Here is a 23,493-nt window from a genome sequence, read left to right as displayed (position 1 = left end):
CGCTGTGGGTAGGCGCTGGGGCTGCGGCCCATGGACCCCATCCTCGAGGAGGCCCTCCAGTGCAAAGCCAGAAAGCGGGCATTGAGGCCAGCTTCCCACGCCCGCTTCGCTACCACTTACTGTGCGACTGTGGACACCTTGCTAATCTGGTAGCCTCAGTTCCCTCATCAGTAAAATGGGCAAAGTAATAGTACCAACGCAAATAGGGTTGTGAGGATTAAATGAAATCACTCACGTGGAGTGCTTAACACAAGCCTGGCCCATAGTCGGCGTTCAATAAATCTTTGCCTTTATTGCGTTCTTTGGTCTGGAGTCCGGGGATAGATGAGGATAGAGTCAAGGTTAGCAGGAGACGCCAGCTGAGCAACGACCCTGTATGCGCAAACCAAATGCGGCAACCCCTCCATAAAGAACGCCTCTCGCTAGAAACCCCCAACAGGAGGCCCAGCCTCTGGCCCTTCTAGCCAGAGCGACTCTATGGTAGCAAACCATAGAGTAGCGGAAGTGACCCTTCCCCTTCCTCTCGTGGTTCAGCGGCTTGGTGAAGCTTCTGGGCAGTTCTCCGGCGCAGGGCATTGTGGGTTGCTGGTCGGCCGGGGCACGAAGAGAAGAGGAGTGGCGGGTCACTGAATAAGCGTTCAAAATGATGGTGAGTGGCGGCTCGCGCATCCGTCGCCATCCGCTGCCCTCGGGCCAGTGGCTGGCGCCGCCCGGCTGAGGGCCGCCCCGTACGACCTTCCCTTGCCTACCGCCTATCTTCTCCCCGGCCCCCAGCCTATGGGCGACCCCAGCCCGCAGCGGCCTGGCCTGGCCCGAGCACGGAGCAGGAGCCGATGGCGAGGGCTCTGGGGCTTGAGGGGAAACGCCGGTCGGGCCGACTGGGGATTACAAGTCCCAGGGTGCTTCGGCACTGCGAACCGTCTTCGGGGACCCCTTTTCTAGCTCTCCTGTGTGAAACCAATGCGGATCGAGCGTGCTTACGCGTTCGGCAGCCAGACTTTGGAAGCCCAGGCAGTCCTGGGGACTGCGGGCTGTGAAGACGTCGCTTTCTAGAACGGGCTGAGGCAGCATGGGACCTTAAGTTGTGCCGCGCCCTGGGACTCACTGTGGTCGCTTGCTGTCCCCAGCCCTTCCCCGTTGCTTGCAGAGAAGCAGACACTTCTGCTAGTACTATTAATTCGCTCAGCGATTAAATAAACGCATCTTTAAAGCCCAGTGAGTATAACAGGCCCTGCTGGTTTCGGGAGTGCAGCCTCAGCCAGGAGAATGGGCAGCGCGGGTGGGGACACAGCATCAGAATTGGGAAGAAAAATGGGCTGTGACTTCGGTGACATTAGACAGGCATTTCTAGTTGGCTACCTAACCCTGGGTCACATTTTCTTAAAATTGGGGAAGGAGGGTCGCTGTGAATTCTGGAGGCTCCTAAGGGCTCGCTGTAACCCTGCTTAGCCCCCCAGCCCTTTTCTCTTTCTCCGAGCTGCAGATACTTGCTGTGGGTTCCAGGTCTCGTGGTATCTCGTGGGTTACTGTTGAACAAGGCCAGCTTCTAAGAAGGTGTTTGATGGCAAAACCCTGACTAAGATACGGCTTTCTGTGCACTTGGCTATTCATTCATTCCTTTTGGCCTCTCAGTCCAGCTCAGTCCTCTGTTCTTTTCCTGCTTCCCTCAGCTTCTCCCTGTCCTGGTAGATGGCATACTGTTCCTTCTGCTACCAAATACCCTGTGAATTCAGCTTCTACCCAAGGTAGAAGGCACTTGGCGTTTATCTTTATATCTCTTTTTGGTGTGTGTGTGTGTGTGTGTGTGTGTGTGTGTGTGTGTGTTTTGAGTTGGAGTCTCACTCTATCTCTTTTTGTTGTGTGTGTGTGTGTGTGTGTGTGTGTGTGTGTGTTTTGAGTTGGAGTCTCACTCTATCACCCAGGTTGGAGTGCAGTGGCACATTCACAGCCACCCAGAGTCGGCCTGCTGGGCTCCGCCAATCCTTTCACTTCAGTTTTCCAAGTAGTTGGAACTACGGGCGTGTGCTACCAGGCCCGGCTAATTTTTAAAAATTTATTGTAGGGATGAGGTCTCGCTAAGTTGCCGGGGCTGGTCTTGAACCCGAGGACGCAGGCAATCCACTCACTTGGCCCTCCCAAAGTGCTGGGATTACAGGCTAAGCCACTGAACCTGGCCCCTGTCTCTAGCGCTGCGCTTTTTGGTCCATCTTCAACATTACTTCCTCGAGAATTCCTCTTTATCTTCCTTGCAGAGGCAGCATAGTATAGCAGTTGAGAGTAAGGGCTCCAGAGCCACAGTGCATGCCTAGATTTGTAACAACTCTGCCACTTAACTAGCTGTGTGACTTTGAGCATGTTGTTTAATTCCTGGTTCTCAATCTGTTAGAGGGAATAGCAGTAAATAAAGTATTGTTGGATAGGATTAAATGAATTAATACCTGCCTTGTGCCTATTCTATAGTAAGCACTTAGCAATTGTGAGCTCTTACTCTCCCGGGCTGTTGCTTGCTTCCTTCATCCTTGTAATCCATCCTGTCACCAATGCTTCCATGAGAACTTGGGTTGACATTCAGGGGACTAGGGACCAGAATCGAGATTCTGAGCAGAGATAAAACCCTTCGTCCTGGTCACCATGCACTGAGTATACAATGGGTCGATACTGGAAGAAGAAAAAAACCCTTCACCAAGGTGCTCCAGACCACCACACTTGGGTTTTCCCTGAACTAAACCCTGCTCTGTGGGAGTGACTATTTCCCTGCTGTTTTGGCTCTTTAATATCTCTTCCCCCTTTTAGAATATGAAACTGATATCCCCATGAGTCCTATCATCAAATTGATCCTTGATATTGTAGAAGCATTCTGTGATTGAAAGATTGAAAAGGTGCTCTGAAACTCAGTCCTGTGTGTTTAGTACAGCTTGTACAGAATGTAAGTCGTTGCCTTTGTGGTGTCGAGCACTATGTGCCTTGGCATATCCACACCTGGTCTTGTTTAGAACCCATCAAGCTTAGTAATTCTTAGTAAAGTTTTAAAGTAGGACGAAGAAGATCATTAAGTTGAAATTCTGAAGCCTTCCTTGATACCCTTGGCAGATTACTGGATTCTGCTATTGTTTCTTTATTAGAGAAATAAAAATGAGTAAGGTTGAAAGTAACTTAGGGATTGAAGCTGGGCTTTCCATAGTAATGGTTGCTGCTGGGGACCTTGTAAAAGAAAACCCATCCTGTTGAGCTCTGCCGCCTTTCCCACCCCAGGGGATCTCTCCTCTGTCCAGCCTGCCATTTCTGCAGGGCCTACAAAGCATGGGGAACCTGTGTTAACTGGGGAACATGGGGAACCATACATGGTTAAGCCCTCAGATGTAGTGTCACCATATTACAAGTGCTTTTCTCAAAGTCAAGATTCTAGTGTAGTGCTGTCCTATTTCATGGTTTATATCAAGCACTTTCAATTAACAGTTGAATTTTCAGCACCAAAAGCTGCTGAATATTAGCTTCATGTGTGGCCAAATCCTGGCACTCTACAATTAAGGTTACTGTGATTTTTGGTTTGGGAAAATTCATACTTAAAAGATGGATAGTGATATAAAGATTGAGAGCAAGCGGACGTGAGGCGAAAGTTATGGAATCCCCTGTTTAAGGATGCCCCTGTTTATGGCTGTAGAGAAAACTTCTTGGAAGAATTAGAGCTCCGAGGAACTGCTGGCCTTGTAAGAAAGTCATTTTGGTAGAAAATGGCAGGGTGGCTCTTACAGGTGGGGGTCCAGTTTGCAGGTAGAGATGAGAAAAGGTTTACAAAAGCATTGGGTAAGTTAGTCTGTTGGAGAGGTGAAAACCTGTTGATGGTGAAGGGGTTGAGACTGCGTTGAGTTTTTAAATTTAAAATGTAAGACTGGATCCAGGGCACGGGGGAGACCAGAGGAGACTTGAAGCTGCCATAAGGAATGCTTTAGCAGGACTGGGATATGGTAGGACCGTTCAGGAAACACATCTTTCCCTTACAGAAATCACCAGGGACTGGGCTAGCTGAAGGGCCTGACACAATGCTGGGAGTGTAGAGAAGCCACCAGACTTGGAATACTCCGGCCGGCAAAAGGAAGAAATTTTCCCTTCAGTCCATGCTTGATCCCAAATGTAGTAGTTTATGACAAGCCTTCTTTATTTTACTATTTTTTTGAGTCAGGGTCTCTCGCCCAGGCTGGAGTGCGATGGTATGATCATGGCTACTGCAGCCTCAACCTGTTGGACTCAGGTGACCCTTCTGTCTCAATCTCCTGAGTAACTGGGACTACAGGCATGCACCACTGTGCTGGCTTAATTTTATTTTATTTTATTGTAGAGATGAGGTCTCACCATGTTGCCCAGGCTGGTCTTGGGCTTAGGCAATCCTTCTGCCTTGGCCTCCTAAATTGTTGGGATTACAGGCATGAGCCACTGCACCTGGCATCGTAGTTCCCAGCAGCCTTAAACTCCTGGGTTCAAGTGGTCCTCCTGGCTCAGCCTCCTGAGTAGCTGGGGCTACATTAGCTGGGATGTGCTACTAGGCCCTGTTAATTTTTTTTACTTTTTGTAGAGACTTGGTTCTACTGTGTTGCCCAGGGTCCTGTCTTGCAGAGACATGGTCTTGCTACGTTGCTATGTTGAACTCCTGGGCTCAGCCTCCCAAAGTGCTGGGTTTACAGGTGTCAACCAATGTGCCCAGACTTAAGTAATGAATTAAATTACCCCTACTCTCTTATTCTTTAGAGTTTGCTTGGCATCTTTTCAACCCCTTTTAATATATTTACATATTATATCTTGCCTCTCCTCACCTATTTTCCTTTTTTTTTTTCTTTCTTCAGTTGAGGTCTCACTCTGTCACCTATGCTGGAGTGCAGTGGCACAATCAGTGGCTCACCACAGCCTTAAACTCCTGGGCTCAAGCCTTCAGGTTCAGTGTCCCATGAATTGAGAGTACAGATGTGCACCACCATGTCAGGCAATTTTTTTTTTTTTTTTTAATAGAGACAGGATCTCGCTATGTTGCCTAGAGCTGGTCACAAACTCCTGGACTCAAGCTATCTTCCCCATCTCAGCAACCTGAAGTGCTGGGGTTACAGGCATGAGCACCATGCTCAGCCTCTTTGCCTATTTTCTACAGTGGTTTTTGGTTTAATGTAAATCACAGCATGCCACTTATCTGCTTTCCCTGTTTGTATGAATTAAATCAAAACTCTCTACCATAGTCTGTCCACAGATGTACATATTATCTGTTTTCTGCTCTGATCTTCCTTTTGCTCACTACCCTCCAGCTATACTATCTAAAGTTTTTGAACTTTTAAAGAAGTTGCCCAGTTATTAGGAAATCAGTTGTGGGTGGCTAGACTCTGTTTTTGGTAAGTGAATTCTTCCTTATTGTCCCAGCTATGTGCTTTCCTGTGACTTCCCTGTTCAAATATCTCAAGCACCTCTAGGTGTAGACTAGGGCAGTGGCTTTCAAACTTTTTCTTGCATTCCACAGTAAGAAATACATTTTAAGTTAGGCATAGTGGCTTATGCCTGTAATCCCAGCACTTTGGGGGTGCTGAGGTGGGAGGATCGTTTGAGGCCAGGAGTTGAAGACCAGCCTGCGTTCAAGACCTTGTCTCTACAAAAAAAATTAGCTGAATGTCGTGGCACCTGCCTGTAGTCCCAGCTACTCGGGAGACTGAGGCGGAAGGGTCACCTGAGCTCAGGAGATCAAAGCTGTGGTGTGCTACGATTGTGTCACTGCACTCCAGCCTGGGCAACAGGGTCAGATTCTGACTTAAAAAAAAAAAAAAAGAAGTACATTTTAAATCATAGTTTAATAGCAACATTTAAACTAATAATAAAAGTTTTGAAATAGTATTTCTCCTTACTACATTCTGTTTCACACACAAAATGAGTCAGAAACACTTGGGAAGACTGGATCTGGTTCATGAACTCATCTCTGAAGGCTCAGACTTCAGTGCAGAGGGAATGAACTCTGGTTTGCCAAGCTGGGAAATTATTCTCTGTGTTGATGATCACTGGAACAAAGTATCTTGTCTCTGCCTTCCCCAAATTTCTAAAGCAGGTATGCAAATGAAGCCTTTTCCGGGGTAGTGACTTCTGGAGATCAGTGCAAACATAGAGAAAGATTTCTTTGGGTTATCTGATTTTAAATTAGTCATGTAGAAGCTTTATTGAGCCAGCATGAGAGATGGAGACATTGCTGTATAAATTAGATTTGTTGTAATTTTGTGAGGCAGAACATAGGTTCTCTTTTTTTTTCTGCCAATTTTTCTACACACCAATTGAACATCACTGGTAAAGCTGCCTACCTAGACATCTCCAGGACAATACCTCAAGCTGGTGGCATCCTGCATTTTGCATCACTGCCCCATCTGCTTCTCTGAGATTGAGATTGAGCTGTAACACGTACAAGTGGATATTTTGTTGGGGTGGGTGAACACTGAGCAGGGCCTGCTGCTTCCTCCTGTGTTGTGACCTAATTCCTCAGCCCAGGGAATAAGGTCAGAAGTTGAAAGGGCTGTGCTCATTCAGCTCAGCCTTGGAGAACACATGGTTTATTCTTTCAGATTACCTCAGTGCTTTTCAAGTCATTTTCCTGTCTAGCACACCTACGGGGCATGCTGTAGTCTTGGCAGTGTCTCTGGAGTAGAGACTGGTTGGGGAGTGGATGTGGTGGTCAGGGGTAGAGAGGGCAATGTGATTTAAAAATGCCTCCAGGTAATTCTGTTATGGGGGAGATGGGAACATTTTTTCTTGAGTCTCATTGTAGTAAACAATCATTAAAAGCAAGCAACTGCTGTTCCTTCTCTAGCCCACACCAGTTATCCTATTGAAGGAGGGGACTGATAGCTCCCAAGGCATCCCCCAGCTTGTGAGTAACATCAGTGCCTGCCAGGTGATTGCTGAGGCTGTAAGAACCACCCTGGGTCCCCGTGGCATGGACAAGCTTATTGTGGATGGTCGAGGTAAGTCTACCAGGTTCCTTAGGCCTGTGTGCAGGAGAGGAGGCTCTCAGGGAGTGTTTCAGGTTAGCACATGTTGGCATCAGAAATCCCACTACTAAGATCTCTGAAAGATGGCTCACTCTGAAGAAGTCCCATTTCACATGTTTTCCTGACACTGAGCAGTAGTGGGAATGTATGGGCGAACCCGGACTTAGGAGCCTGTTGTCTCATAGGGAATGTGGCCTAGAAACATGAACTAGAACCATCTGGAGTTGCTTGTGGTCACTCCCATTGTATTATGTTATCAAGACAAGGAAAACAATTCCCCTCTATGCTTTAGTGTATTATTGATGTATGAGGTGTCAACTGTGTTAAGAAAATCTAAGTGGGTTGGGTGTGGTGGCTCATGCCTGTGGTCTCACTTTGGGAGGCCGAGGTGGGGGAATCACTTGAGGTCAGGAGTTTCAGACCAGCCTGGACAATATAGTGAAACCTCATCTATACAAAATATTTCTTTTTTTATTTAAGGAAGTAGCCGGGTCTGGTGGTGCATGCCTGAATTCCTAACTATTAGGGCGGCTGTGGTGAAAGGATTGTTTGAGCCCAGGAGTTCAAGGCTGCAGTGAGCTATGATCACACCACTGCACTCCAGCCTGGGTGACAGCAAGATCCTGTCTATTAAAAGAAAAAAGAACAAGTAGTTATTCTTATTTGTAAAATCTTTTTTACATCCTGTTGAGCTGTACTAAGTGCTGTTCAATGAAAATCAGGAGCCTGTGGTCTTTGAAACCTCGTGACTTTAGGTGGTCCTTTGTGCCATAGTCCCTCCTGTCAGCTCCCTCCCAATGAAGTGTACATGGACACCAGGTCCAGCTAGAAGAAAGAATGTAAGAAAGGGGCTTTACTTTTTTTTGTTTCTTTTAAGGCAAAGCAACCATTTCTAATGATGGGGCAACAATTCTGAAACTCCTTGATGTTGTTCATCCTGCAGCAAAGACTTTAGTGGACATTGCCAAATCCCAAGATGCTGAGGTAGGACAATCAATTGTGTATGTTTAAATGGAAGTTGAAACACATGCTTGTTTGCTCCTTTACTTTCCTCTTCTAGATTTTTTTTTGAGTTGGAGTCTCACTCTGTCGCCCAGGCTGGAGTGCAGTAGCATGCTCATGGCCACCCCAGCGGCGTCGACCTGCTGGGCTCTAGCAGTCCTTCCGCCTCAGCCTTCCAAGTAGCCGGAACTACAGGTGTGTGCTACCACGCCCGGCTTATTTTTTGGATTAATTGTAAAGACAAAGTCTCGCCAAGTTGCCCTGGCTGGTCTCGAACCCTCAGGCACAAGCAGTCCGCTCACCTTGGCCTCCCGAAATGCTGGGATTGCAGGCTGAGCCACCGAGCCCGGCCAGATTTTTTTTCAATCTAAAGTTAAAATTAGGCCAGGCACTGTGGCTCACACCTGTAATCCCAGCACTTTGGGAAGCCAGGTGGGGAGGATTGCTTGAGCCAGGAGTTTGAGACCAGCCTAGGCAACATAGCAAGCCCTTCTCGTCTCTATAAAAAATAAAGGCAAAAGTTAGCTGTGTATGGTGGCACATGCCTATAGTCCTAGCTACTTGGGAGACAGGCAGAAGGATTGCCCGACCTTAGGAAGTTGAGGCTGTGGTGAGCCACGGTCATGCCAGTGCACTTCAGCCTGGGCAACAGAGTAAGACCCTGTCTCCAAACAAATAATTAGGCTAGATGTGGTTTCCTGTACCTGTAATCTCAGTGCTTTGGGAGACAGAAGCAGGTACGGTGGCTCATGCCTGTAATCCCAGCACTCTGGGAGGCTGAGGCAAGAGGATGCTTGAGACTAGTATTTCGAGAGCAGCCTGGGCAACATAGCAAGACCTCATGACAGAAAATAAAAAAATTAGCCAGGCGTGTGTCTACAGTCCCAGCTATTTGGGAGGTTGAGGTGGGAGGATTGCCTGAGCCCAGGAGATTGAGGCTGCAGTGAGCCATGATTGTGCCCCTGCAATCCAGCCTAAGCGACAGAGTGAGACCCTAACTCAATAATAATAATAATGATAATAATAATACCCTAACTCAATAATAATAATAATAATAATATTACAATGATGATGATGATAATAGACTTTGGCTGGTTTTGAGAGATTTGTTTTAGTGTGATTTGACTGAGAATTGTATTTTTGCAAACTTATGCAATAATTTTTGCTCCCAGCCGGGCTCAGTGGCTCAACCTGTAATCATGTGCTTTGGGAGGCTGAGGTGAGTGGATTGCCTGAGTCCGCAGGTTCGAGACCCGCCTGGGCAACTTGGCGAGACCTCATCTCTACAATAAATAAAAAAATCAGCTGGGCATGGTAGTGCATGCCTGTAATTCCGGCTTCTCGGAAGGCTGAGGCGGAAGGATCGCCAGAGCCCAGCAGGTCAAGGCTGCAGTGGCCGGGAGTGGCCACTGCACTCCAGCCTGGGCGACAGAGTGAGACTCCAACTCAAAAAATAATAATAATAATAATAATAATAATAACAGTTTTTGCTCCCTAAAGAATATTTACCTGTAAGTAAGAAAAAAAGTTTATCTCGTGTTCCTTGGTGCCATTGTTATTGTGACATACAGGCATCATATTGTAAGCATGACAAAGAATGTCTTATTCATCATAATGTCTTGTAAGTTCTCAGTTACTTCATATGTGTGATTTTATATCCTGAGAAAATATGATTATCCAAATTAACTTTTTTGGAGAATGGGGAGATGTTTGTGGAATTAATTTTGTAGCCCAGGATCATTTGATGGTTGGATACCTAACTACTACCATCACTTTGTTTCTGCTTGTTGCAAAAACCTACTCTTGCAGGAAGAAAAAAATCTTGACACCTATTTAAGTAGTGCCCAGTTGAAGTGGGTAGAGTGCCTAAAAATGGAATTTCGGGACTTTATTCCCTGGACGTCAGAAAACATGTATTTTCTGTCATCTTCTTCCAGGTTGGTGACGGCACTACCTCAGTGACCTTGCTGGCTGCAGAGTTTCTGAAGCAGGTGAAACCGTATGTGGAGGAAGGTTTACACCCCCAGATCATCATTCGAGCTTTCCGCACAGCCACCCAGCTGGTATGGGAATACACCTTCACATTTCTCTTAGTGCAGGGGATACCATTCCTGAAGTGTGGAGGAACTGAGAAGCAGGGTCTTTGGGCATTTTCTAACTTATTCTTAGGAATCTCAGTCACTATTTCATGAGATATATTACTTAATCTCATTAAGCCTGATGTTAAAGAGTCAGCCTGGTAGACTATGGTGTAGACATAGGCTCTCAGTAATAAGTAAGGGCTGTTTTTGTTTTTATCAAGTACCTCATGGCACATCTTGAGACCTTGCCATTATTCACCCTCTAACCTCATTTTATGGTCTGGGACAAACCACTTAATCTCTCTAGGCCACGCTTTCCCCCTTTGCTATCTCTGTTTTGAGTGGTGTCATTTAAATGGTATCATGGAAAAAAAGGGATCATATATGAGAAGTACTTTAGAAAAGATTAAAAGTTTAATACATGTATTTGTATGTATGTTTTATATACACACACAGGGGTGCCAAAGAATGGGTACACATTTTAAGAGGTGTTGTATATATGTATTTTTGAAGTTGAATTCAATTACAATGGAAATGTGTAATATGATGTTTGCTCTACCATGCTCCGCCATTTTCTTTGTCCTGCCTGTCATATGATGATGCTAGCATTCATTTGATTAATGCCGTCTTTGGGCAGATATCATACTTAAAATGGGTATACATTTTTCTTGGCACCCCATGTATGTATGTGTGTATGTATATAATATGTAGAGTACTAGAAGTTGTCATGGGTGTTTTTAGTAAGCCAGAGGGTTTGACCTAATCTGGTGTCATGGCTTGTTTCCAATCATTTGTTTAAGTACGTTATCTGCAGATCCAGAACTAAATTTTGGAATTACCTTAATGATTTGTCAGAGCTATATACCTATTCTAAGTTTTCTACTATAGAATTTTACATTTTTCTGAGCAGTTATAAGAACTAGAAATGTTATTTCATGGTGTCTAATCTGACAGATTGCTTTATTTATATGTTTGCATATTTAGGTGATTTCAAAATAATATTTAAAGTCATCTGTCCCTTTGTAAATTGTTTATTTTGTCCGGACTATACTTTTAAAAATATTTTTCAGTGAGCACACAAACCTAAACTTCCACATTGCCAAGGGAATTAATTTTATCTTTTGATAAAGTGTTCCTGTTTGAATTTATGAGAAATATTAAGATGAGAAGTCTCTCAGTGTTTATAACTCAATGTACTGTTCAGAATTAAAATTGAATAAGGTAAGAAGATACAGCTACAGAAAATAGTTTGGCGTATGGGAAAATAGTAATTGTAATTGGGTAGTTAATATTTTTTAATCTTGGTTTTCAAAAATTACAGAATGTGTATAAATGAAGAAAGAAAATAGACTGGCTGTGTTTTAGACAGCATTACACAATACTGTTAAGCACATTAAGATATATTTGAAGGTTGATGACCAAAAAATGTGGTTTCAAATTATTATTTGTGATGTTCTTCAAAGCCCAAATTTATAGACTTCTAAATATAATAAACAATTGCAGCAGAAAAAAGTTTCAGCTGAAAAAAATGTTTCAGCTGTAGAGGTGAAATGCTTAAGATTCGGAAGTCAGCCGACTAGGGACTAACAAGACTGGGATTCATTTCAGTTTGTCTTAACATGAGACACTCACTCAACTTCTATTCTTGGCAGGCAGTTAACAAGATCAAAGAGATTGCTGTGACCGTGAAGAAGGCAGATAAAGTGTAAGTTTGTAGTGGACTGTGTGAGTGCCTTGACTGCCTTCTGTGGCCAAACTGGATACAGAAACATGTTGCAAGCCATATATGGACCTGGGGCTATTCAGCTCTTGCTAGACACTTGACTGTGCCCTAGCCCACACAGCACGAAAGGGGCTGGAGACTGTAGTATAAAAGCTGTCACATGTGAGCTCTTTAACTGCAGTCACCATCTGTCACCAATAATCTACACCAAGCTGGGCATGGTGGCTCATGCCTGTAATTCCAGCACTTTGGGAGGCAGAGACAAGAGGTGTGCCTCAACTCAGGGGTTTGAGACCAACCTGAGCAACATGATGAGACCTTGTCTTTACAATAAATCAAAAAATTAGCCGGTCATGGTGATGCATGCCTGTGGTTCCAGCTACTTGGAAGGCTGAGGTGGGATGGGAGGATCACCTGCCCAGCAGGTCGAGGCTGTGGTGGCCATGAACGTGCCACTGCACTTCAGCTTGGGCAACAGAGTGAGACTCTGACTCAAAAAAAAAAATCTTCCCCAAAGATACAGGCGGTAAAGCTAGAGAGGGCTGAGTTTAGAGACTGGAAGGGAATCATCTTCTTGTTGCAGTAGAGTCAGATTAAGAGGGGTTTGGTTTTCAAGACTGATGCAGGTTCTGCCCTTGTGTCCCAGGGAGCAGAGGAAACTGCTGGAGAAATGTGCCATGACTGCTCTGAGCTCCAAGCTGATCTCCCAGCAGAAAGCCTTCTTTGCTAAGATGGTGGTTGATGCAGTTATGATGCTTGATGATTTGCTGCAGCTTAAAATGATTGGAATCAAGAAGGTGCAGGGTGGAGCCCTAGAGGTAAGCCTGCTGTGTCCTCCTTAGACCCTTCAGACAGCTTCATATGGACACACATTACAGGTATAGAGAGAATGCTTGTTGGATGAGAATCAGACTTGGACTGTACTTCCCATACTGCTGCTACAGTCTGCGACTATAGATACATTTGGTAACCTCTGGATCTTTGCTTATCAGCAGAATAGAAAATTGGACAGGTCGATTTTTAGAATTCAGGTTCTCTGTCATTGTAGGTGGGAGAGCAGGTATCAGGGCTAGCTTAAGTTATCTATGATCCTCCTAATTGAATCTGAGAGGTACTTTGCTGTCTACTCTTTACTCCCAAGTGATATTGTCAGGCTCTCCTTTTATTCATCTGTCTTAAATAGATGATACATAGTTCAAACTGTGTAAGAACACCTCAGGTAAAAAGTGTTCCATATACCACCTCTGCCCCATATGCAACCACTATTATCAGTTTGTATGTTTGTGTGTCCTTCCAAAATTACTTTGTGTACATATGACCATGTATGTAAATACTGGATTTTTTTAATGCAATAGATGGCTCACAATATGTAGTGTTCTATAACTTGCTTTTGTTCATACAACATATAATTAGAAAGTCACCCATATCAGCATGTGTAGCTCTTAATTCTGTGATATCTAATAGAACTTCCTGTGCTGGTGGGAATGTCACATACGTGCGCTGTCCCTTATGATAGCCATGCCCACATGTGGCTCCTGAGCACCTGAAATGCAGCTAATGTAACCGAGAAACTGAATCTTAAAATTTTTTTTTTTTTTGAGTTGGAGTCTCATTCTGTCACCCAGGCTGGAGTGCAGTGGCACGCACACTCACAGCCACCCCAATGTCGACCTGCTGGGCTCCGGCAATCCTTCCACCTCAGCCTTCCAATGAATGTTTAATTTTAATTTATTTAAATAGCAACTGTGGCTCGTGGACACAGTTATATTGGACAGCACAACTACAACTCATTCTTTTTTAATAAAGTAGTATCTGTCTGGAAATGTTCTTTGATATCTCCTTGCTACATTTGACCTTTACGGTCTCTGGCCTGCTGTACTTCTTACATTGCTCTTCCTCAGTGACTTCAACTTAAGTGATTTAGACATAGGAACATCTGCTTGAAATTTTACAGCCTGTTCCTTCACTTTTTGTTCTTTGCTGTTCACCCTCATAAATTGCATTCTCACTCTATCACTCTTCTTCCTGTGTGGCACGTGTCATACCAGTGGGCTGAGTTTCTCTTTATGTAACGTAACTATGAGAAATCTGGAGTTCATCTGAGGCTTCCCTTCATTGTGACTTGCTGACTCTGTCTTTACCACCGCTTTAGTAGCAGCTTTTTATCTTCTGGGCCTTCCTACTTTCATAATCTTTGAGATGAGATTGGCATTAACTCAACTAGGCATCGGAACCAATAATCTTTATCTGGCAAGAAAGCCAGGAACTTCAAGCCACACTTGTGTTTTCCAGACCATCCCACATTCATTAAAAGCATGTAAAACCCTTTTTAAATACAGATATCTGTTTAGAAATGTTCTTCAGAACAGCATCCAGATCCAGAATTCAATAATTGGTGGTAGTGGTTATTTACTTAACAGAATTAACTGAGAACTTCCTGATCTGTGTCTTTAGTTCCCACCTCTCCCCTGAACCTCGCGGTCCTGTATCTAACTGCTGCTGAACTCCTTATCTTGTTCTCCAGTCCTGTTGCATTTTCAATATTTCTTGTTACAGTTGGTATCACCACTGTTTGTTCAATCACTCAGACGAGAAATCTGGAGTTACCCTCGAAAATCTTTCGGACTCCCCACAACCTATCGATTACCCTTGTTTAATTTTTACCTACTGATTTACGAGTTATTTTTTGAACTTTCTCTGTTCCTCATTCCTGAAACCATTGCCACCCTTAATTCAGTCTTGTATTCCCTAAATCCATTCTGCCTGTTACTGAGGGGTGAGGTTACCCACTTCTCTGCATGAAGCCTTCTGGGCCCTACATTGCCTCCAAGATAACACCAGGCCTTAGCAGAGCCTGCAAGATCTTCTAAACTGGTCCCTGCCTGCCTGCCCTCTTCCTCCTCGCTGGCTGTCCCTGCCCTCCTCCTCCTAGCGACTTCAGACGGCTTTGCGTTTCCTGGTTCCATGGTGCTGCCCCCACCTCTCGAGAAGACCCCTTTTTCTTTGACTGATTCTTGCTCATCATCATGATGCAGTGCAGGCGTAGCCCCCTTAGGAGGCTTGGATTCAAGTGATGCAGGAACTGGGGACAGATACTGCTCACCAGTGGATTATGCTGTCATAGGTTGGGATTGGAGGTGAACACTGGCAGAGGACCTGAAGGTGACTGAACAGAATCGCCTTCTTCATGCTGTGGGAAATAAGTGGGCCACTGAGTAAGAAAACAATCTGAGATCAGAACCTAAGTGTCCCGGCAGTGCTGAGTCAGCCCTCAGTGCACCGTGCTTTCTGTTGTGCCCTGCTATTAAATCCAATTCCCAGGAAGCTCTTATGGAACAAGCAGTTGAAGTTCATGTCTTGAGAGACTTGAGGTGTGAGGAACCACAACGATAGCTTAGGAACTGTGCAGGAGGCTCTGATTCTTATGACCTAAAGAAGAAGCATCTAGGCTGTAGCACCCATGCTGTGGCGCGTGGGCAGTATGTAAGAGGAGACTTGAGGTTTGGGAGTTGTGGGGACAAGCATTGCACAGCTTCTGGCTTGTTCCTTAGTCGTGAACACCTGGCTCCTTTTCTGGTGCACTGTATGCAGATACTTACACAGTGTTACCATTGGTAAGTGCTGCAGAGGCCGGTCTTAGAGGACAGCTCAAACAGGCTTTTACCATGCTTTGCCTCTGCAGCCTTTTCTTTATATTAAAGGAATAACTAAAGTATGTGTTGTGTTACCTTTTTTTTGACAAATTGATTTGTCTCAGATTTTATGATAATGGAAAGGCTTTGTACAACAGTGAAATAAAAACCTGGGCAGCGTATTCGGCAGTCCTGCGGATCTGTCTCTTGCTTCAACAGTGTTTGGACAGAACAGACCCGGAGACTCCTCTCTTCCAGCCTCCCACTGCCCTCCAATCTCCTCCCCATTTGCAACCTCTGAGACCACCTTCTCAGCCACCTCCTGTTTCTGGGACCAGCGACCACCGTTTTTGCGGTTAGCTCCTTCTTGCCGACCAACCATGAACTCCCAGGTTCGCCAGAATTATGCCACCGAGGTGGAGGCAGCCGTCAACCGCATGGTCAATTTGCATCTGTGGGCCGCCTACACTTGCCTCTCTCTGGGCTTCTATTTCGACTGCGATGATGTGGCTCTGGAAGGCGTGGGCCACTTCTTCCACGAATTGGCGGAGGAGAAGTGCAAAGGTGCCAAGCATCTCTTGAAGATACAAAACCAGCGTGGCAGCCGCGCCCTCTTCCAGGATATCCAGAAACCCTCTCAAGATGAGTGGGGTAAAACCCTGGATGCCATGGAAGCCGCCATGGCCTTAGAGAAGAACCTGAACCAAGTCCTTTTGGACCTTCATGCCCAGGGATCCATAGACCCCCATCTCTGTGACTTCCTGGAGAACCACTTCCTAGATGAGGAGGTGAAACTCATCAAGAAGATGAGTGACCACCTGACCAACCTTCACAGGCTGGCTGGGCTGAGTCTGGGCTGGGCGAATATCTCTCCGAAAGGCTCACCCTCAAGCACTTTTGGGAGCCCAGCGTCCTCTGGGGGGCCCCCTCTCAAAGTATCAGGGGTTCTTCTGCCTGAGCCTCCCCCTCCAGCCAGTGAGCAGCTTGTTAACTGCCCTGAACCAAATAAAAATAAAGCTTTTTGCAGCAAAAAAAAAAAAAAAAAAAAACCTGGCTGGGCTCTCGTGGCTTAACCTGTGATCCCAGCACTTTGGGAGGCCGAGGCAAGAGGATTGCCTGAGTCCGTGGGTTCGAGACCCACTTGGGCAACTTGGCAAAACCTTGTCTCTATGATAAATCAAAAATAAGCCGGGTGTGGTAGTGCGTGCCTGTAGTTCCAGCTACTTGGAAGGCTGAGGCAGAAGGATCGCCGGAGCCCAGCAGGTCGAGGCTGTGGTGGCCAGGAGCGTGCCACTGCACTCCAGTGTGGGCGACAGAGTGAGACTCCAACTCAAAAAAGAAAAAAATATAATAACATCCTGATTGAATCAGATTCACCAGAATGGATATGTCCTAGGCCAGCAAACCTGAGCTTGATTTTATTTCATGCAGATGCCAAACTGTTTAACTACTTGTTTGTTTTTTTAAAATAGGATTCTCAGCTGGTAGCTGGTGTTGCTTTCAAGAAGACTTTTTCTTACGCTGGGTTTGAAATGCAACCCAAAAAGTACGATAATCCCAAGATTGCCCTTTTAAATGTTGAGCTCGAGTTGAAAGCTGAGAAAGACAATGCTGAGATCAGAGTCCACACAGTTGAGGTAGGTCCAGCTGGCAGTGGCATGGAAACGGGCAGCTTTCTGCGCCAGAGCCTTGGATCTTTGTAGCTATCTTGGGTTCATTTCTGCTTCTCAGACTCCTTGTCTAAGAAGTCTTGTGGGCCCCTTCTCCTGTACCCCTGAACATTGATGTCTAAACTCCAGGCCCACTTTTTTTTCTCACTCTGTTCTCTCCTTGAGTGACATTGACCTGAGGGAATTTGGATAGGGAAGAACCGTTGAAGTCTTAATTCTTTGGCCTGGGAGGAATTAGCAGAGGCTCTCCACCTACACAGCCTGACCAGTATTTGGGTTCCTCTTATTTGGGCAGGTGTGGTGCTTCCCCTTTTAGACTGGATCTTAGGCTGTAAGGATAGGAATGTTCTTATCATTGATATTACCAAGGCTGCCTCTGGAGGTAGTAGCAGTGTCACTCAGCTGTGAGCAGCTCTTGGTAAATAATGTCCTCAGCATAGAATGGCCTGGGGGGGGGGGGGGGCTCTTGTTAGCTGACTGGCCTTGTCGTGAACCTTCACTGTTAGATCTTGTGTTCCTTGCTCTGGGAGTATAGCACCTCAGAAGAGGCTAGAACTCAGCCAGGCAAAATTGTTTTTCACACCTTGGCAGTAGTAGCTTTGGAATAGCTCCCAGCCCCGGGGTTCTTTTCTGCTTTTGTGCTTGGAAATTTTAGGTGGTTCCTAAGTTATCTTAAGTGGTCTTCATTTGCTTGGACTGAGGAGTAGCTATTCTGTTTATTTCTGTTAATATTCAGATAAAAGAGCATGTTTTATTTTGGGGGCTGTTTTACCCTGCCATATATGCCAAGCAAAGCAATCTCATCCTTTTCTGTGTCTCCTCAGGATTATCAGGCGATTGTTGATGCTGAGTGGAATATTCTTTATGACAAGTTAGAGAAGATCCATTATTCTGGAGCCAAAGTTGTCTTATCCAAACTCCCCATTGGGGATGTGGCCACCCAGTACTTTGCTGACAGGGACATGTTCTGTGCTGGCCGAGTACCTGAGGAGGATCTGAAGAGGACAATGATGGTAACTAAATGTCTGCAGGTTGCTCCTTGTGTTTTGTGACCCTGAGGGTTTTCCTTTATCCCTGGTGTAACGGAGTACACTGTCAAGTTGACATGTGCAGCCAGCCCTGTCTTCTTAAACTCTTTTTACCAGGAAGCACTCCATTCCCATTATGTGTGTGTATGCTCAGTAATCCAAACTGCTTTAAAGTTAGTCTAACCAAAACAAGGCCAGGAGTAAAAGTGGTTTATGAGAGAACCTAGCAGTAATGTTATGATTAGCTGAACAAGCTCACGTGTTGATACTTTCAGCTAGATTTCCCCTTTTGAGATATCTTACAAAAGACTCCTTCAGGTTTAAAGTAGTGCTCCTGAGTTCAGTTGTTAAGCCCAAACACGCTAGTTGGGAGGAGAAGGAAGTATAAGCTGAATCAAAGGGGTTTCCATCTCCGTTTATTTATTTATTTGTTTGTTTGTTTGTTTATTTTTTGAGTTGGAATCTCACTCTGTTGCCTAGACTGGAGTGCAGTGGCCACTCCCGGCCACTGTAGCCTCGACCTGCTGGGCTCCGGCGATCCTTCCGCCTTAGCCTTCCGAGTAGCTGGAATTATAGGCGCGTGCTGCCATGCCTGGCTGCTTTTTTTATTTATTGTAGAGATGAAGTCTCACCAAGTTGCCCAGGCGGGTCTCGAACCCGCAGACTGAGGCAATCCACTCACCTCAGCCTCCCAAAGTGTGGGATATCAGGCTGAGCCACCGAGCCCGGCTTCCATCTCCATTTAACCAGGCCTGTATGCCTGCCATGTGTTTTAGTTCTATTTTGTTTTCTACTCTTTCAGAGAGGGAAAAGGGTTACCTGGAGGTCAAGGGAAAGGGCAGGTTACCTAGTGCAGAGGGCTCTGGGATACTGGCAGAGTCCAGCATGGGAATTGGCTTTGAGACTAGGAGGTAGGAAACTGACTGGCCTTGTTGTGAACCTTCTGTGTTAGATCTTGCCTTCCTTGCTCCTTAGGCCTGTGGAGGTTCAATCCAGACCAGTGTGAATGCTCTGTCAGCAGATGTGCTAGGATGCTGCCAGTTGTTTGAAGAGACCCAGATTGGAGGCGAGAGGTGAGCCATGGGCCTGGGCTTCCTATAGGCTGGGGTCACAGACTTGTGTGGGTCTGGCCTGCTGCCATCTTTTGTCTGTGGTGTACAACTTGTACTGTTTTTTCAAGGTCTCACCTTTTGGGCATAACGAACTCAGACATACATAGTGTTACTATGTATGTAGAAGAAGATCTGAGTCTAAACTCTGATTCCACAATCTTCTATGCTGTAGTGGTACAGCCCCAGACTTTTCCAAGAAAATGTTTTCAAGGTTGGGATTGGGCAGCCTGAGGGAAGAACGTGAGAGCTGCAGCTGAATGTTGGGAGGATGTGGCAGTGAGTTCATGTATGTACCATTTGATCCTGGGTGTAGGTACAATTTCTTCACTGGCTGCCCCAAGGCCAAGACATGTACCTTCATCCTCCGAGGTGGTGCCGAGCAGTTTATGGAAGAGACAGAGCGGTCCTTGCATGATGCCATCATGATTGTCAGGAGGGCCATCAAGGTACTGGGCCAATGATTTCCTACCTCCACAGTCTACTCTACCTCTAGCTGATCAGACCTTGGATTTGTGTAGTGATTCCTTCCCTATATAACCTCCCCTTCCTAGGTGACCCTGATTTGCCCCACAAATTATAGGGAAACTGAACCTCGGTCTCTCAAAAATAGGTCTTGCTGCCTAAACTAAGATTTGTTCTTGCTGGCAGATTGTTGGGCTGACGTAGTCAGCCATCTCGGTGATTTTGCCAGTACCCTCAAGCTATAGGTGACCTTGAAGGTGGTCAGAAACCATAAGGTTCACCGAGTTGAAGTTGGAATACTCTAGACAGAGGCCATATCTGGGCTTCTGGGGCTTGAGATGGGGGAGGAATGAGGAACCACTCTCTGGACTAAAGAACCTACCCAGTGGCCTAAATTGAAGCTTGGGCCAGGGCCTCACTTACATTGAGAGGTGGTCTGGTCTCTGCAGAATGATTCAGTGGTGGCTGGTGGCGGGGCCATCGAAATGGAGCTCTCCAAGTACCTGCGGGATTACTCAAGGACTATTCCAGGAAAACAGCAACTGTTGATTGGGGCATATGCCAAAGCCTTGGAGATTATCCCACGCCAGCTGTGTGACAATGCTGGCTTTGATGCCACTAACATCCTCAACAAGCTGAGGGCTCGGCATGCCCAGGTGAGTCCTCTTTCTCCTCAGGGCTCAGGGATTGGGTGGATGGCGTTGGATTCTGAGCATGTGCTGTGCTTACTCAAGCTGTGCAGTGCAGCCCAGGCAATTGACTAGAATGCCTCCCAGCCCAACTACCTAACTAACTGCCTCCTCCAAGGGCAGAGGGAAAGCCACAGTGCCAGGAGGCTTTCTGGTCCAGTGTTCTTCAGAGCTTCTACCACGAGTGTGATGAGAGAAACCCTGCAGCCTTCTGCTGTGAGGCACACACTGACATGCATCTTGGTGCTGAGCTCTTGATGGCTTCACCACCTCCAAGTGTGACCTTGGGCTAGTTACAGTTCTTCCATCTCTCTGAGAATTTAATTTCTCCATTTGTTAAAAAGATACGTAAAGTGCTCAGCAGTGTGGCAGCAGCACTCAGTGAATGACCTTGCTTCTGGCTTGTGTTTGGATTTTAAGCAAGTTACTTTACCACTGTGCTTTAATTTCCTCATCTGTAAAGTGATACTTAATTGAAGCCATGAGATGAGACATTGAAAAGTGTTTTGGAAAGTATCCATTCTTGTTTTTCTTGAGAACTCAGTTTGATATGTGTAGTCCTCAGGTGACCTTCCCAGAGCACAATAGCTTGCCTGAGAGAGGGCTTGAGCTCTCTGGTCATCTGTATGTCCAGGCTCTGAGGGAAGTGAGTTAGCAGGAGTAGGAATACTTCCACGTCCCTGATGTGATGCCACAGGAAGATGCAGTCTTCCTTGGGGTTCAGGGAGTCTGAGGATCCTAACAATGTGAGTCTTTTGGTGTACTGAGATACGAGAAGAAATCTGGGAACTTTTTTTTTTTCTGAGTTGGAGTCTCACTCTGTTGCCCAGACTGGAGTGCAGTGGTCGCTCCCAGCCACCGCAGCCTCAACCTGCTGGGCTCCGGCGATCCTTCCGCCTCAGCCTTCCAAGTAGCTGGAACTACAGGTGCATGCTACTACACCCGGCTAATGTTTTTTGATTTATTGTAGAGATGAGGTCTCGCCAAGTTGCCCAGGCGGGTCTCAAACCCGTGGCTTTGGGCAATCCACTCACCTCAGCCTCCCAAAGGTGCAGGATTACAGGCTGAGCCACTGATTACAGGCTTAGGAACTTTTTTTTTTAACTTCCTTTCTTTTTCAGGGGGGCACGTGGTATGGAGTGGACATCAACAATGAGGACATTGCTGACAACTTTGAGGCCTTTGTGTGGGAGCCAGCTATGGTGCGCATCAATGCCCTGACAGCAGCCTCTGAGGCTGCGTGCTTGATCGTGTCTGTAGATGAAACCATCAAGAATCCCCGCTCAACTGTGGATGCTCCCCCAGCAGCTGGCCGAGGCCGAGGCCGAGGCCGCCCCCACTGAGAGGCATCCCACCCTTCACATGACTGGCTTGGCTAGACGCTGTACTCATTCTTCCCGGTTTGGTTAATTGGTGTTACAAGAAAGGGGTGGTAATTGGCCCACTCTGTTGCCCTTGAGGTTATTTAAATAAAACTTAAGACTCAGAATTAACTTTGTGAATGATTCGGGCATAGTTGTTTTACTTATAAATGTCTGGCTGCAGCTCAGAATTTGAGTTTTGCATGCACTTGCCTAATAGGTAGACAGATCACCCTAGGGTGAGCTTCACTAGAATGGCCCACCTGGAAGATTCGCTCTGGCTGCCTTCTTAGGTCCAGTGTGGCTGGGAGATGTGGAGTTGTTCCTTTTTTTCTGACATCTTATTTAGCCCTGGCTGAGCCAGGCACTGCTCCCAGGGTTTCTCTGGCTTAAGTAAATGGGTTATGTTACCTTGTCTCTGCTCATTCTACCTCTGTATTCTGGCTCAGTCTTTTGTTCCCTTTTATTTAAGAATTTGAGGTTAAGGGCTCTGAGAGGGGTGTTTTAGTGAGGCCTCATCTTCTCCAACCTCTGACGACTGCTTAGAATCTCACTAAGGAGGTAGCTGAAAGATCACCCAACTAGTCTTTTTAGTTCACCCACAAGTGATCTTGGGTATTCTTCTGCCTTCTTGTGACCAGTGGAAGTTTGGAATGGCCAGCACAGATAGACTGGACATCCAGCAGGGTCTAACATCCTCCTCGTTTACATTAGTCCAGATTGTTGGCCTGTAGCTAGCTGTAGTTGGTAATTGTTAAAGCTGGAGGTAAGTGATTATGTCACTGGGAGCCACTGAAATGTTTACTGGTAAAGTGATTTTTAAAAATGTTTGAGCACAGCCACTCTTGGTTAGATGGACTCAGCAGCACATAGGGCAGTGGCGGGTCCGGGCTATGGAGCGTGGCATTCCTCCTCACTTGATGGTCTTCAAGTAGACTCATTTTTCTGAGCTTCAGCCATTCCACCTGTCCAAGGAGTAGCTGGCTCAGTTGTGAGACTTAAATGCTCATTCTACTTGCTTGATGTTAAAGCCACAGTTTAAGCCTAAACACCTGTTCCTTTTTCTGATTTTAGCCCTTTACATTCAGATGTCCCCTCTGAGGGGACATTGTAAATCAGCAAACCAAAGTTCATCAGCATTCAAGATTCCATTATAAGCTAGTATCATTACAATAAAATAATTGGTTCCAACACTATACTATGTAATATGAAGTGATTCATTTTTCACCATTTTGTAAAAAAGTGGTTGAGTTGCTGGAAGGTGGATCCATGAGATGCCTCCAAGTGCAAGGGGCTAAATATTTCAGGACTCTAGCAGTCAAACCAATGGGGTAAGGGCTTTTTTTAAAATGGTAAGGTCAAGGCAGGCCACGATAGCAATTTGGTCTCCCTGGTCAAAGCCCAATTGGCCAGAGCCTCTTGAGGTGGCCAAGCCAGGGAGGGGTGGGACAGTGCCTGCTGCTCCTGTCCTAGTCCTGGGCTTTGGAAGATGGCTTTTTGTTTGGATGCGCGCGCGCACACACACACGGTTGAGCTGTGGCAGGGCCACTAACTTGGGTGGCCTTTTTCCAATGACTTTTGAAGTCCAGAGGCAAGTCTTCTTAATATTTCATTCACCTCTCTGATATCAGATGGGTTACCTATCTCCCATGCACTTGAGCTACAGAAAGGCTGTGGTGACACAGACGACAAGTGTGGTCACATACCATTTACTTCCCTAGGGCAGACA

The 23,493-nt window shown here is 46.0% G+C and overlaps 1 protein-coding gene across 5 annotated transcripts; it reads left to right on the top strand.

Moving 5' to 3' along the window:
- Positions 1-543: 543 nt before the first annotated feature.
- Positions 544-21,896, top strand: CCT7 (chaperonin containing TCP1 subunit 7). 5 transcript variants are annotated; one of them, XM_008053681.1, is made up of 12 exons: positions 544-649; positions 6,824-6,977; positions 7,882-7,988; positions 9,944-10,069; positions 11,740-11,792; positions 12,457-12,628; positions 16,915-17,079; positions 17,937-18,125; positions 19,116-19,213; positions 19,566-19,698; positions 20,164-20,370; positions 21,525-21,896. In XM_008053681.1, the coding sequence occupies exons 1-12, from the start codon at positions 644-646 to the stop codon at positions 21,744-21,746; spliced, it is 1,632 nt and encodes a 543-aa protein (XP_008051872.1). In that variant the 5' UTR covers positions 544-643; the 3' UTR covers positions 21,747-21,896. The 5 variants fall into 5 exon arrangements, with proteins under 5 accessions (XP_008051872.1, XP_021565947.1, XP_021565949.1 ...); XM_021710272.1 differs by having other exon boundaries at positions 545-649; positions 7,948-7,988; XM_021710274.1 differs by lacking the exon at positions 11,740-11,792 and having other exon boundaries at positions 545-649.
- Positions 21,897-23,493: the final 1,597 nt, after the last annotated feature.

The sequence above is a fragment of the Carlito syrichta genome, unplaced genomic scaffold, assembly GCF_000164805.1.
Source record: "Carlito syrichta isolate Samal-C Ts95f unplaced genomic scaffold, Tarsius_syrichta-2.0.1 Scaffold288364, whole genome shotgun sequence".
Taxonomy (NCBI): Eukaryota; Metazoa; Chordata; class Mammalia; order Primates; family Tarsiidae; genus Carlito; species Carlito syrichta.
The sequence above is the reverse complement of the archived record's forward strand: the minus strand, read 5'-3'. Positions and strand labels throughout refer to the sequence as shown.

What these genes read in the sequence shown, in the direction of transcription:
- CCT7 (XM_008053681.1), top strand. An exon ending in CCAAATCCCAAGATGCTGAG is followed by an intron (nt 7,989 to 9,943) that starts GTAGGACAATCA and finishes ATCTTCTTCCAG; the next exon opens with GTTGGTGACGGCACTACCTC. An exon ending in ATCTGAAGAGGACAATGATG is followed by an intron (nt 18,126 to 19,115) that starts GTAACTAAATGT and finishes CTTGCTCCTTAG; the next exon opens with GCCTGTGGAGGTTCAATCCA.